This window comes from Bemisia tabaci, chromosome 2, assembly GCF_918797505.1.
Source record: "Bemisia tabaci chromosome 2, PGI_BMITA_v3".
Lineage (NCBI taxonomy): Eukaryota > Metazoa > Arthropoda > Insecta > Hemiptera > Aleyrodidae > Bemisia > Bemisia tabaci.
This window is the reverse complement of record NC_092794.1, coordinates 52,289,340-52,303,136: the sequence shown is the minus strand read 5'-3', so window position 1 is coordinate 52,303,136 and position 13,797 is coordinate 52,289,340. Positions and strand designations below refer to the sequence as shown.

The 13,797-nt window shown below is 43.0% G+C and overlaps 1 protein-coding gene across 1 annotated transcript in view; it reads left to right on the top strand.

Moving 5' to 3' along the window:
* Positions 1-13,797, top strand: part of LOC109036444 (tripartite motif-containing protein 2) — a 66,601-nt gene that overhangs the window by 30,115 nt on the left and 22,689 nt on the right. The window contains exons 3-4 of the mRNA XM_072297526.1: positions 10,035-10,129; positions 12,765-13,024. Of these exons, the coding sequence (XP_072153627.1) occupies positions 10,048-10,129; positions 12,765-13,024 (342 nt within the window). The 5' untranslated portion in view covers positions 10,035-10,047. The remainder of the gene's footprint in view (positions 1-10,034; positions 10,130-12,764; positions 13,025-13,797) is intronic.

Genomic DNA, 13,797 nt, shown 5'->3' with positions numbered 1-13,797 from the left:
ATACGATACATCGCACGCCAGTTCGACCCCGCCCAGAACCCGGGACGAATCACCTTAAGGCGCATCTTCACCGGACGTCCGAAGGAAATTGCTATGACTTGTCAGCAATTTAGCTCTGCGCCATACTTCGATCAGCTTTTCCTGCTAATTAACTCGAAGCCGTCTGTCGCGTAGGAGAGAGGAGACCAGGAGGGGGGGGGGTAGATGGGAAAAGAGAGAGAGAAACGGCTTAATCGCGAATTTGTTGCTCCTAGTCGCGATTCGCGAGAAGAGCTGACGTCCAATTCCAACGAACCGAAGAAAGCTGACGTGGTCCTGACTCGTCGTCGCTTTTTTGACGTGATGACGTATATTGATTTTCACATAAGCTCCAGAAAGCATGGATTTACATGTAAAACATGGCTTACGTGAAAATCGAGATACGTTCTTATGTCGCAGAGGGACGACGTCGTTTCCACCAAGCACGACTACGAACTTGTAAAAGTTGTGAATAATCGGTTTTGGCCGGATATTAGGCAATTTTTGGGGGCACCAACATTTTTCGCATTTCCTCTATGTTAAATTCTTAGATGTTCCCATGTTAATTTCTCCTCTCCCTCACTGGGAAAAAAAACACATTGGATCTAGAGTCTAGACTATTAAAAACATCGACAAGAAAAAATACTCTTGATTCAATCAGATTTACGATCAAATCAATAACCAAGCCTCTGAATTTGAGCGGATTCCCTTTTGATTTAAGCTTAAAGCTGATTGAATCAAGAGTCCTTTTTCTTGTCAATGTTTTCAAGAGTCTGGACTCTAGATCCAAAGTGTTTTTTTCCAGTGCTCGTCTTTCCTCTTCCTCTTCTTTTTCTTATTATAATACTCCGTTATCTGATTTCTCCTTTTTTCCTTCTGTGAAGGTAATAAGCCAAAATTTAGAGCCTCTCCCTCTATGGACGGTTCCTTACGTCAGACTGGACCTGGGGGGGGATCGGGGCAGCCACGCAAGCATAGATCCTCGTCCATTCCTGATGGGCATACGCAAATATGCTCTGGCGGCTCCGAGGGCACTTGAAACTGACGATACGGAGCTTTCAGCGCGAGGTCTGCAGGATATCGCATGAGGGCTCTGCGGGTTCCCCCGAGACCCTGAGAGGCTCGACCGTCGGGAGAGCACGGCCGGGGCCGGCGCTTGCCGCGACGAGCGGGGGAGTGGGCTTGCATACGCGGCCCGGTGCCGACTCGGAGCGTTATCAGGAGGTGAACGAACCCTGCCCGCCACCCGCCACCCATCGCCCTCCCTAGCGCGTCGCGTCGTCGTCGTCGTCGTCGGCCCCGCCATCATCATCGCCGCCGCCGCCATCAACTCGACTCGACGGGCTCGGCCCCGACAGCCGTCATCTACCGGAGGGAGCCCTTCCCAAGGCTGTGGAAATCTGCGGAAGGCCAAGGGGACTATCAGAGTTGCCAGAGATGCCGGGAATCTGGAAACGAGGGAAATCTGGAAATGCTAGGGCTGCTTCCGAGGTGGGGTGCATGCATGCAGGGTTGCCACAGTCAGGGAATACCGGGACAACCGGGAATTGTCAGGAAAAAACGGGCGGAAATGTCAGGGACTTCCCGAGTTTTCAGCGATGCAGGGAATCTTGGAACGAGGGAAATGATAGGGTTGTTTCCAAGATGAAGTGCATGGATTTCGGCCTTCTTAGGGCTGATTATTATTGTAATGGATAGACAAAGCTATAGATAAAAGAAACGAAGAGATGATGGAGCGATCTTGTTGGTGGAAGCGGATGCAGGGTTGTCACAGTCCGGGAATACCGGGAAATGTTAGGGAATTTTAAAAAGTCAGGGAAAACCTGGAAATGACAAGGAAAATGACGAAAATGTCAGAGAAAAATCGTCAAATCACCCCTATATGCTTTTTCGAGTGAGTTCGACGTTTCGAACAGCAAATTTTGGCCGAAAACTATTTCTAATTATGGCTTTTAAACCATCTGGCATACCTTTAATTGTCAGGGAATTTCACCTAAATTTGTCAAGGAAGTCAGGGAAATGTCACTGAATTTAATTTCCAAATTCTGTGGCAACCCTGTACCATGGTTTCCGGCGATTTGCTAGCTGATTTTTGAAATGGATGGATAAAGCTGTAGACAGAAGAAACTGAGAGATAATGGAGCAATCGTGTTGGTGGAAGCGGGTAGATGCAATGGACAAAAAAGTATATTATAGCCTAAATAACTGGACTAAATTTTGTAATTAGGAGCCACCAAGTTCCGGTCCATCTGGAAAAATACAAATATGCCAAGGGAAATCAATGAAACACATTGTTTCTAAACTGATCCAGAAATTGTAGTTCCTACTTGCAAAATGTAGTCCAACTAATGGCAAACCACGAGAGATCCTATAGTCAGTCCATGATTTTCCCCTTTCGTCAATAGCAAAACATTTCAACCAATAGGTTCCTTCCTTTTTCTTTTTGTCTTCTTTGTCCATTGCTTCAAGTAACAATAATGAGCCCGCCGGAATACCGTCAAGGGTTTCGCGAGGGGCAGCGTTCAACAGAAGTCAGTGCAAATGAAAGGAAAACAATATAATTGGAATGTCAAGGGAAGTCAGGGAATCGGAAAATGAAAAGATAATGAACACCCTGAGATGTCCTGGGAAATTAGCGAATTCCTATCTTTCTGAAAAACCGCCGCATCGATATCAGTTGGTGTCTTGGCTCTTTCACCTTCGATTAGTTTCCTCGCTGAAAATTAGTGTAGAATGAAACCGCTGTCGCATCTACGTCCCAACTATCAAGGTTTCCAGCGTGGCGGTCTGGAAAACCTGAAAAGTCCGGGAAAGCTAAGGAATGCACGGCGACCTGGAAAAATCAGGAAAATTCTCGACTAGCAAGTTGACTCAGCAACTTCAGCCGGTCCCATCGAAAGAGATCGAATAATTTTCGAATGCGTCTTTGCATATTAACCTCTAGAGGTGGAAATTTCGTCCCAAGTTTAGCATAAGACTGTGTACTTAAAAGAAGAAGAAAAATCCAAGTTGAAGTTTTGTCAGAGCCAGAGGGTGTGGGGGAAAAAAGTCAGGCTTGGAAATTGGAAAAAATTACACAATGGATCAGGACCGGATTTACCTACTTGACGCCCATGGGCCGCCTGTATTTTGCCGCCCCCTTCTCATTCGTATTGAAACATCAATAAAAACCATCAAGTGAACGTGCCAGCGGGGAGAGGTGCATAAGACGCATTTACTCGTGTTGAACACATTTTTTGGGGATGCCCTGTCAACAAGGCCTTCCATTTATAAGAAATGAACGAAAAAATTATGAAAGAACAAACATGAATGTGGTTTAATGATTTTAACTTCCGCCGCCGCCCCGCGCAGACCGCACCGTTTTTGGCGCAATGCGTGAAGTATTCACGGAGTCTTGTAGGCGCCATGCGTTTCACGCTGACCGCACTGTATTTGGCGCAAGGCGTGAAGTATTCATGCATTCGTGTAGGCGCTATCCGTTTCACGCTGACCGCAATGACCGCACTGTGTTTTACGCAATGCGTGAAGTATTCGTGCAGTCTTGTAGGCGCTGATATGTGTTACATGCTGATCGCCGCGCCGATGGCTGCTCCTTTTCATCTTAAGTCCTCGTCATCATCGCTCTCTGCGCCGCGCCGTTCCAATCCAAATTGCGTGTTTGGTTTCTCTCTTAACTCGACTAATTAAAGGTGCTGTCTCTCGTATCACTGAAAGACGACAAAATTAAAAATTACTACACTCTCAGGAAATGAGAGATTTCGTCGCCTTTCCGCGTTTGTAATTTTATTTTCCAAATCCGATATTTTTTTTTACCTACATTTAAAAAAATTGCAAAATTTGCCGCCCTCTAGATTTGCCGCCATGAGCCGCGGCCCATGTGGCCATCCCCTTAATCCGGCCCTGCAGTGGATGGCTCAATTCGATGGCGATACATCAACGTAGTTGATGACTGATGATGATTGACCCCATAGCGGGTCAGTCTATGATCCTGGATTTGATTGGTGTCAATTCTGTGGAAAGTGCCAGATAAGTCCCCGAAAAGCCCCGCAGATTCCTTGAATTTAGTTCCGACACGCTATCATGAACCCTGTCTCAAGGATAGATACTCACGTTAGATAACGATAAATTTGGCAATGTTAGGATACTCTTATTGTGTTTTTTCTTAGCACGGTAGCTTAAGGGTCTCCCGTCGAAACTTTCGGGGGGGGGGGGGGGGGCACGCGAATGGATCCGATGGTCGATTCCGTGCCACGACTGTCAAGAGTCATGCCATCATCCTCGGTTCCCTTATTTAGTCAGAGGCATTTCGTATCACCCGTGTGAGAAAATGCTTGATTCTTTTTTCAAACCGCGCATGCCCCGCACTCGGACGTCGATGGTTTTTCAATTCGCAGACTTAGTCTCAGTTTGATGATTGCAATACAAGGAATTGAATGCATCGTTTTCTTATCCAGGAAGGAAGTGTATCAACGACCATGGTGGTCTTGTACCGTGTCTGGAATGTTTTTCGCGGGAACCCACTCGCATGGAGTGAAAATTTCCGTTAGATCCCCGGACGAGAATTTTCGTCGAGTCAACAGGAAATCTCCTTTCATGGAGTAAAATTCTACCATGAGTCCACTTGATTTTGGACACAGAGATCCTGTTGGGTACATGTAACCAAGCGTCTTATAGCTTTTACCATACTTTTAGTGAATGCGATCAGAGTTACGGTAATTTCCACCGTAGGTATAATCTACAGGTATCAATCACACATTAACTCTACGTACACTACTTCACTGAAAGTATGGTAAATGCTGCAAGACGCCTGGTTATCTTTGTTCCATAGTAAATGTATCTCTGTGTCCCAACACTGGAAAAAAAACACATTGGATCTAAAGTCCAGACTCTTGAAAACGTTGGCAAGAAAAAATACTCTTGATTCAATCGGATTTTTGCTTGAATCAAAACGAAATCCGTTTAAATTAAGAGGCTTGGTTCTTGATTGAAGCTAGATTCTGATTGAATCAAGAGAACTTTTTTTTGTCGATGTTTTTAAGAGTCTGGATTCTAGATCCAATGTGTTTTTTTCCCCAGTGAAATCAATATTCTAGTCATACGAGTCTATTCATCATACGAGTGTCATGCGCTTTTCTGGTGCGACTTCCACTTCGCATTGCTATAACTCGGGGTTTTTGGGTGTTATACAGGGTCCGGCACCGAGTTTCACTCCTTTATTTTTAACAGTATAATCTGAGGCAGAAAAATTCAAGTGGAGGTTTGGTCGAAGGCCTCGATATTTCAGTGCATAAAGAGGGAGCGGGAAATCTTGGAGTCAGGGAATGAGAAAATGAAGAAATCATGGAAACCCCGTCCACGTCAAGGTGGTGCCCCGACGACCTCCGAGGTGCAGACTCGAAACGGGTGATTTTCGCCGACGCGGCGCCGGCATCCGTGATAATCTAATCTGCCGTGCTAAGTAAGAACGCCGTATAAGCACTCAAATGTTGCCGAATATTTGTCTTGAAAATATTTATTCTTGAAGACAAATATGTATGAATATTATTCCTTGAAATTTTCAGACTCCTTAGATAAAATTACGAACAAAATCCTTTGAAAAATCGAAGAAGATAGATGTAAATATTTCCATGAATTTCGTGATTTGTCGAAGGAAATTTGGCAACGCTTAATGACTCATACGGCGTTCTTACTCAGCACGGCAGTTATCCCGAACACGAATAGTCGTGAGCGACGAGGAATGAGCGCCGGTCCGCTGAATTCCATTTCCACGTCCGCTCCCATTTTCCGATCAGCCGACGCGACGCACAGTAGATCGAGTCGATAGGAGAGGTCGGACAAAATTCGGAAACTTTAAACGTTTATAACTCCGTTCGTACAAAAATTTGAGGTTCTAAAAGTAGTTCCAATGGTTTTCTCGTGAAATTGTCTCCCACAAGCACCCCTTAGAGTTTAAAATTTGACGAGATAAACATAAAAATTCGCAGTTTTTGTCCAAGATTGAATGTCCTATTTTTCTAATTGACTCGATCCACGGTGCGACGCGGCGCGGCCCAGAATCGGTCGATCCTGGATCGTCAATAACGACGCCGATTCAATTGATCGAATATCTCACTTCCAATCGGGGCGGGCCGCGCAGTTGGGAGCTGCTCCCAATCGCCCTCCCTGAGGAACCGCCCTACTCCCACTATAACCAAACGTGGTTTCTCGATTTTGGCCCAGAATAGGGTGTCTACTGTACGGAAAAAGTACGGAAACACCGAAAAAGCACGGATTTCGGGAGGTTATGGTACGGAAGAACGGAAAATGTACGGAAATTTGAGATTTTCGTGATGAAATCTACAAAGTAGTTTAGGGGTATGCGATTTCTTAAAACAATCCATTTATCTAGCTCCCGGTTCGATTTATCTTGTTTCTCGGTTTATTCCTTCGTAATTTCATCATTCCACTTTTAATATGAATACAGTTAAATATGCGTGTAGGGCAAGGAAATGTAAGGAGAAAGCAAGGATTTTTGAGAATCTTCAAAATGAGGAATTTTCGAGAAATTAAGGAAAAAGCACTAAATAGAAATTTCAATGACAGGTTACCAGTAGACATCCTGCCAGAACCTTAGTGATGGCGATTTTTGACAGGAAATCGACTTTGCCTCAAAATCGATTTCCACTCTATATCGATCGAAAAAGTCGATGTCTTCGATTTCTGGGATTGAAGTACGATAAAAAGCCGTTGACTATTTTAAATTTTGGCCAATATCAGACAAAATAATTCGATTCTGATCACGGATCGAGTTAAATCGTGTGTCTGCTCGTAGAATCGATCTCAAATTTTCCGATTTTTCGGGTCGAAAAATCGATTTTAAAGTGGTATCGTTAAGCACACTAGCTCAAGCTCAATCGAAGGCCCTCTTGGCGCCGCGTTGGTCGCTCAACCGTGAAATGTCCGCCATCAACCACATCCCGTCGACGGGATGTGTGTTAACAATTCGTCAACATTGGAAGTTGGAAATTAACGCCTGATAGGTCACAATGTATAGGGAAGCCCGTGAAATGAAAGTTCTCTGGGTAGCTATTGATCATGATCACCAGGAAAAATCTCTTTCTGTAATCGATAGTTTTCATTTCAGGGGAGTTATGTAGGATTGAAGGGCCGCCTGCTTACTAAGTAACCAAAAGTTAGTGCTGATAAGAAAATACCATCTCGGACTTTGTAAATGGTAGGTTGAATAATTGGACGTATTTATGCTAAAAGGAACTATGTGCATAGGGTTTGCGTGCAACATAGTTCCTTTTAGTATGAACACGTCCAATTGGCACTCGTTTCCCATCAATTATCAACTACGACACATCACGTGAGCAGTCGGAACCGAGGAATGTTAGGGTCTGAAATGCCAGCCGGTGTTTCGAAACGAACGATTTGTTTAAAATTCTGTGATGTCTTGAAATTGTATATATTTATTTATTGTATCGACTCAACATTTCTTGGCAGTACTCGTGGCCAAATTCATTTGTCTTTTTCATCTTGTTTGCTTAATTTGCCACCAAATCACTTTGAAAGCTCAATGAATGTTGTGTGCATGAAAGCTAAGTTGGATCTACGAACTAAACTTAAAGAGGAACGATAAAGCACAAAAAAACTTAAAGAGGAACTAATCGACAAGCAATCACGCTAACCGCATCTAACGTAGCCTATTTTCTGAACTGTTAAATTGATTCTTATTAGATTACCACGCCACATTCAAATTTGAGATGGTGTCCTGAACTCTCTTTAAAATTCAGCGAAAATTGCATGGACATGTTCAAGGCAGTATGTTGTTCAGTTCTATGTCTGAAAGATTCAGTTCGGTTGATTTTGGTTGAATGTGATAAACTTTATGAAGTTTCTTATGTTATTCCGCAGGGTTCGTGACGAATCCATAATTTTTGGTTTTATTTTCGAATTTTCAAGTCTGTGAATAACCCAAAGGCACATTTTGCCCTACTGTTTCGCATAATTACATGCACGCAAAACTCGATTTTGCGTCGGAAACACACGATGGGTAGGAGGTAGGTAAATTGGCCAAATCTAACTGTTTTGTTTGGCACACTTACCGCTTTGGGGCTGAGACGCAAACCGGTGTTTATTGCGGTAGGCATAGGGCTTTAGTTTTAAATGGATCTATGCCCCCCCCCCCCCCCTCCCGAACAAAGGAAGGAAGGAACAGAGGAATGGCAAAAAAAGTACGCTCATTACTTAATTATTCTTCATGACGATATTGACTCAAACTGAATTTAAGATTCCTCAAAATGTCGACAGTTTTCTGGGGGAAGCCATGCGAACTCGCCTTTCGTCCCCTACTGTTCGAAGCACACGGAAAAAAGTATCACAATCCCAACTGTACTCCTGGTTGCTTTTGGCGCCAGATACAAAAATAGTTGCACCTGCAGTCAGAGGTACGGTTAAGTCTACCGTAAGTGTGGTTGGATCAACCATACCTCTGGCTAGTGTAACTACCCTTACATCTGGCGCCAAAATCAGCCAGGAGTATAGTTGGGATTGTGATACTTTTTTCAGAGTATCTGAATCCGCCTATGACTTCGATGCGAACCGTTTTTCCCTCGTTTACTGCATATTGTGAAGTCGAACGTATCATTACTTTTAAGTAGATGAATGCAATATGCCTAAGAAAGAAAGAAAAAATTGTATTTCACATGCGACGCAATTAAAAGGCAGGAAGTTTGAGAATATCCTCAGCTCGTTAAGAGCCGAGCGGATCGAAGCGATTTACGGGCTACGTGACGTCGTTACGAATGAATTTCCATCGGCAGGAAAGGCGGGGCGGGAGCGGGCCGTGGAAATAAGCTGTCGCGTCGCCGTTGTCGTTTCTGGATCGGGCATCAAGATGCAGCGGACGTCACCGAGCCAGTTAGTCTAGCTGTCCGCGGAGGTCTCATGATGTCCACCTGCCCGCCGCCGCCACGCATCAGCGACGAGCCGAAACCAGACGCACGTCTTCGGATCTGGGAAAAACTCGGCAGAAAAGGCAATGCTAAGATCAGGGCCTCGCTTCCTTCCACTGCAGCGGTTCACTCTTCCGTCTTCCTGACTGGGCTTTGTAGCCTCAGCTGTGACTGCTTAGGGCTGGAGAGCCTTTATAGGGACTGTAAGAAGGAGTGTATGGAAAAATAAAAACGTGAATCGATTGACGTGAACTGCTCGATCAATGTTCAAAACACCGGTGTCGATTCGATCGACAAAATTGAATGGACCGACAACTCCGTAAATCGATCGATAAAATCCGCGAGTCGATCGATAAAATCCGCGATTCGATCGATAAATCCGTGAGTCGATCGACAAATGTGTTAATCTATCGACGAAACCGGTGAGTCGATCGGCAAACCCATGAATCGGTCGAATTTTGTCGGTCAAATCGGTGTCGATCGAATCATGTCGATCGGTTTATCTTTATATTTTTCGATCGATTCATGTCGATCGAATCAACACCAGTTTTTTTAAATTTTTGTCGATCGATTCATGTCGATCGAATCCATACCCTCTGGTTATGGCCACTGGAGGTTACGTATTGAAGTGCAAAACTGGAAGAGAGGAATAAACATCAGAATGAGAAAGAGTCGCACACAAACAATACACATGTTGTCCACAAAATCGGGGGAAGAATTCCCTGACCTGCTGAAATTCTTGGTTTTCCAGACCTGAAGATACCCTGTTCAAGCGGCGATTATTACTATCGATAACACTGTTTTTTCTTCCCTTTAAAGCAACCAAATTAAATCAACTCTATACGCGAGGTAGCCTGTCTCAGTATAGGTTTGTCGAATGTTTTTCAGGCATATAAATTGGTGAAACCATGCGGTGTTACCAACTTGCAAGAATGGCTACCGACGAACTTGTTCATTTTTTTTCGCCCGAGGGGTGCCAAGTAAGTGTGACCCCTGATGATAAGCTATGTCAATGAGGTCTTATCTTTTTCGGAATTAATAGCTCTCTAACGGCAGATGTTCGTCTTTTTTCTGTTGCAGAACTGGGTGTAGAATGAACTCAACCCTCGTTGAAACGGTCTCCATTAACTATGAAGATTTTAATGAAAGCTTTCTCACCTGCGGCACCTGCCTGTGTAAGTATCTGTATTTTTGATTCACCTGCGGGATGATTATTGAAATGGATAACAACGAAGACAAAGGGAAATGGAGCAATTCTGTTGGTTGAAACGGGTGGTTATTTTAGACCGCACAACCGCAGTAATTTTTTAATTTTTGTAGTAAATTTCTCAATAAATAAAAAAGCTTTTGCCGTAATTTTTTCTGAAATTTAAGATTTAAAAAGCAGTGCGTTCGCACTGCTTTTTTATTCGTGTAACCTAACGTTTGGTTCATGTAACCAATCTTCTTTCATAAGTTTGTTTATACAAACCGAACGTTTAATTACACGAACCGCTTAGTTGGGTATTGGCGAAACGAATTTTTCGAATAACACAGAGCAAAGGCACCCCATTAAACAAAGTTCTCGCTTTAACTTTTATAATCTTGATGATAGTAACAGCAAGCTATTCATTAAAAATAATAATTATCATCAACATAAACAAAATCTCCTTTTTGTTGTGGATGTGCGATTTTATCTTCTTGAAAGTCGAAATATAGTTGACGCGTTTTGCCTCATCAAACTTTTCTACTCCTGCGTTAAAGTCTCTGAGTCAGTCGGAAAAAAATTCTCTTCCATTTTGTAGTCATGCAATTTCATCTTCTCGGATGTCAGAATAGTTGTATCACGCGTTTTGCCCCATCAAACCTTTCTACCCCTGCGTTGAAGTCTCTAAACCAGTCGAAATACGCTTCTCCTTCATTTTGTGGATATGCAATTTTATCTTCTCGGGAGTCGGAATAGTTGTATCACGCGTTTTGCCCCATCAAACCTTTCTACCCCTGCGTTGAAGTCTCTAAGCCAGTCGAAATACGATTCTCCTTCATTTTGTGGATGTGCAATTTTATCTTCTCGGAAGTCAAAATTGTTGTATCACGTGTTTCTTCCGATCGAACTCGGCGTTAACTTATTGGACTCAGTCGAAAAGAGTTAATAATCTTTTTCATTTCATCCTTCAGTAACATTTACTGTTGATACTGTGCCTCAGAAAATAATTCTGAATTAACTGGAGTCGTTTTAGAAGAGAGGAGTGGTTTTGAAGATATTAGCATTTTTCAGAATTAAAATGTACAAACTTTCCAACGCTGAATTGCCGAAACGAGCTTCGAACTTAAACTAAAACTTTCAATAATGGATCATGAAGCTTCGTGTGGGCCAGACTTGCACAAAATCCCTAAGTTCTTCCTAAAAGAGATATTTCTTGATTGGCTCTTTGTGCATCCCTGATGGAATGAGAGACCCCGTTTTTGAAAAATTTCTGATCCCCTCCAGTAGCAAGTTGTTCTAATGTAATGGGTCACTAAGCCTCGAGTGAATTTTGACCTGCAAATACACTTTCTTATGGTGAATGAATGACGCGTAGTATACGATGCGCTTATCAAAAAAGTGAGGAAGTTACTCTAAAACCGAGGAATACTAAGTTCAAAATGAGAAAATTCTCCGCAAAAAAACGCACCGGTCTCGAGCCAGATCGGATGACATCATCCGGCACCAAAGTATGAGATAGTCTTGAAATAATTTATTAATAATGTGGTACTATGCAGAGGTTTGTTTAATTAGGTATTTTTACACCAGGCGATAAAGTTGTAGAAGCGAACACAGGTTCCTGCGACTTTAGTCAAATGTTTTTATACTCTTCGTGCATGAAAACAATATGAAGGTCATAACCACCTCCTGAATAAATTCGTATCGGATCTTGCTCATGTCACTAGTAGTAAACAAACCACAATGCCACTTTAAAATGCGTTTCTTTTTAGTACGCATCTCTGGAAAGTGAGGGGAGATTGCGATTTGATTATCGTAGTTTTTTACTGCCATCGTTTTCCCACCATTCACTCCCCCCCCCCCCTTTCATTGGAATAGACTGATTTAGTGACTACGTCATTCGATATAAAATTGAACCCTTGGTTCAAATGTAAACAAACACAGAACCTTGTTTCTGATACGCGCCCTTTGCAGCATGGTGGTATAATGCGTCCACGTGTTGTTTACAATCGTAAGTTCTCGTATTTAATGAGTACTTAATTGATTTATGACCGGTTAATGACTAAATTTTAATAAACTAACACAATTAACTCATGAATAATTCGTGCATAAGATTACGTTAGTTAGTTTTGTTTTTTCAATCTATTTAGCTTTTATTCCTGTTGTTAGTTGGTTTTGGTTTGAACCAAGAGTTCGATATTATATCGAATGACAAAGTCACTAATAATCAGTCTATCCTCCTTGTATTAGACTTTTCCAAAGCGGTTTGCTCCGAGGAGTTTGGCTCGAAAAATACGTACACTGGAAAAAAAAACACATTGGATCTAGAGTCCAGACTCTTAAAAACATCGAAAAGAAAAAATACACTTGATTCAATCGGATTTTTGCTTAAATCAAAAGGAAATCCGCTCAAATTAAGAGGCTTGGTTCTTGATTCCAGCCAAAATCCGATTGAATCAAGAGTATTTTTTCTTGTCGATGGTTTTAAGAGTCTGAACTCAGATCCAATGTGGTTTTTTTTCCAGTGTAGCAAATCACTGCATTACCTACTCACCATGTACTTTCAGAATATCATAAAAAATATGAAGTTTAGTGACCGATTTTGGTTTTTTTGTTTTGTTTGACAGGCATGTACGATGGCAGCGAGCACACGCCGAAGTTGCTGCCGTGCTCTCACACGGTTTGCCTGCACTGTTTGACGCGGATCGCCGCCTCACAGACGAGGGACACAGGGACGTTCAGGTGTCCGATATGTCGCGAACTCATCACCATCCCTCGCGGGGGCGTCGCCGCCCTCCCACCCTCCTTCTTAGTCAACCAGTTACTCGACCTCATGTCACGCCAGCGGAGGGATGTCATACCCAAGTGCTCCACGCATAATAATCAAGTAAGGTTCTCTCACACGCTCTCATAACATTTGGACTCATCATCGAGATCCCCAGGGTTGTCTCAGTCAGGGAATACCGGGAAATGTCAGGGAATTTTAAACAGTCAGGGGAAACCTGGAAATGTGAGGGAATATGATGAAACTGTCAGGGAAAATTTGTTTATTCTCCCTCATTTGCCTCTTAAAATAGGTTTGGCGTTTTGAACAAAAGATTTTGTCTGAAAACTTTTTCAAATTATGTCCTTTTAACCATCTGGCATATCTTCAATTATCAGGGAATTTTACTCAAATGTGTCAGGGAAATCAGGGATATTTCAGGGAATTTCAACTTCCAAATTTTGTGGCAATCCTGGATCCCCCGCGAAGACTCATTTTTGAAGCAATAGAAGTGGAAAAACTAGGGGTTTCGTTTCAGGAAATACGGTCATAAAAATCAGGGAATGAGTGTGGCCAAGAATGCTAGACACCAAGTTGTAAGCACAACGGTAACCATATGGAACCTCCTAAGGGAAGGGGTTGTTCAAGGAACGACTGTAAAAACATCCCTTAGATTCACCTTTAGACCAGCGCAATACGGAGGCGGAGGCGAACAGCGAGCACCCTTGAGAGATTTCCACGTTGCAACCTGAATCGACGAGTCGTTTCCGATGGCTCAATCGTCTCCGCTCGCCGTGATGATAAAATCCATTCATCAATATGCCCGAGGGTTACGAGATCAAGGAAACGTTCACGGCTGACAAGAGGCCGATGATGGATTGGTTCCACAACACGTT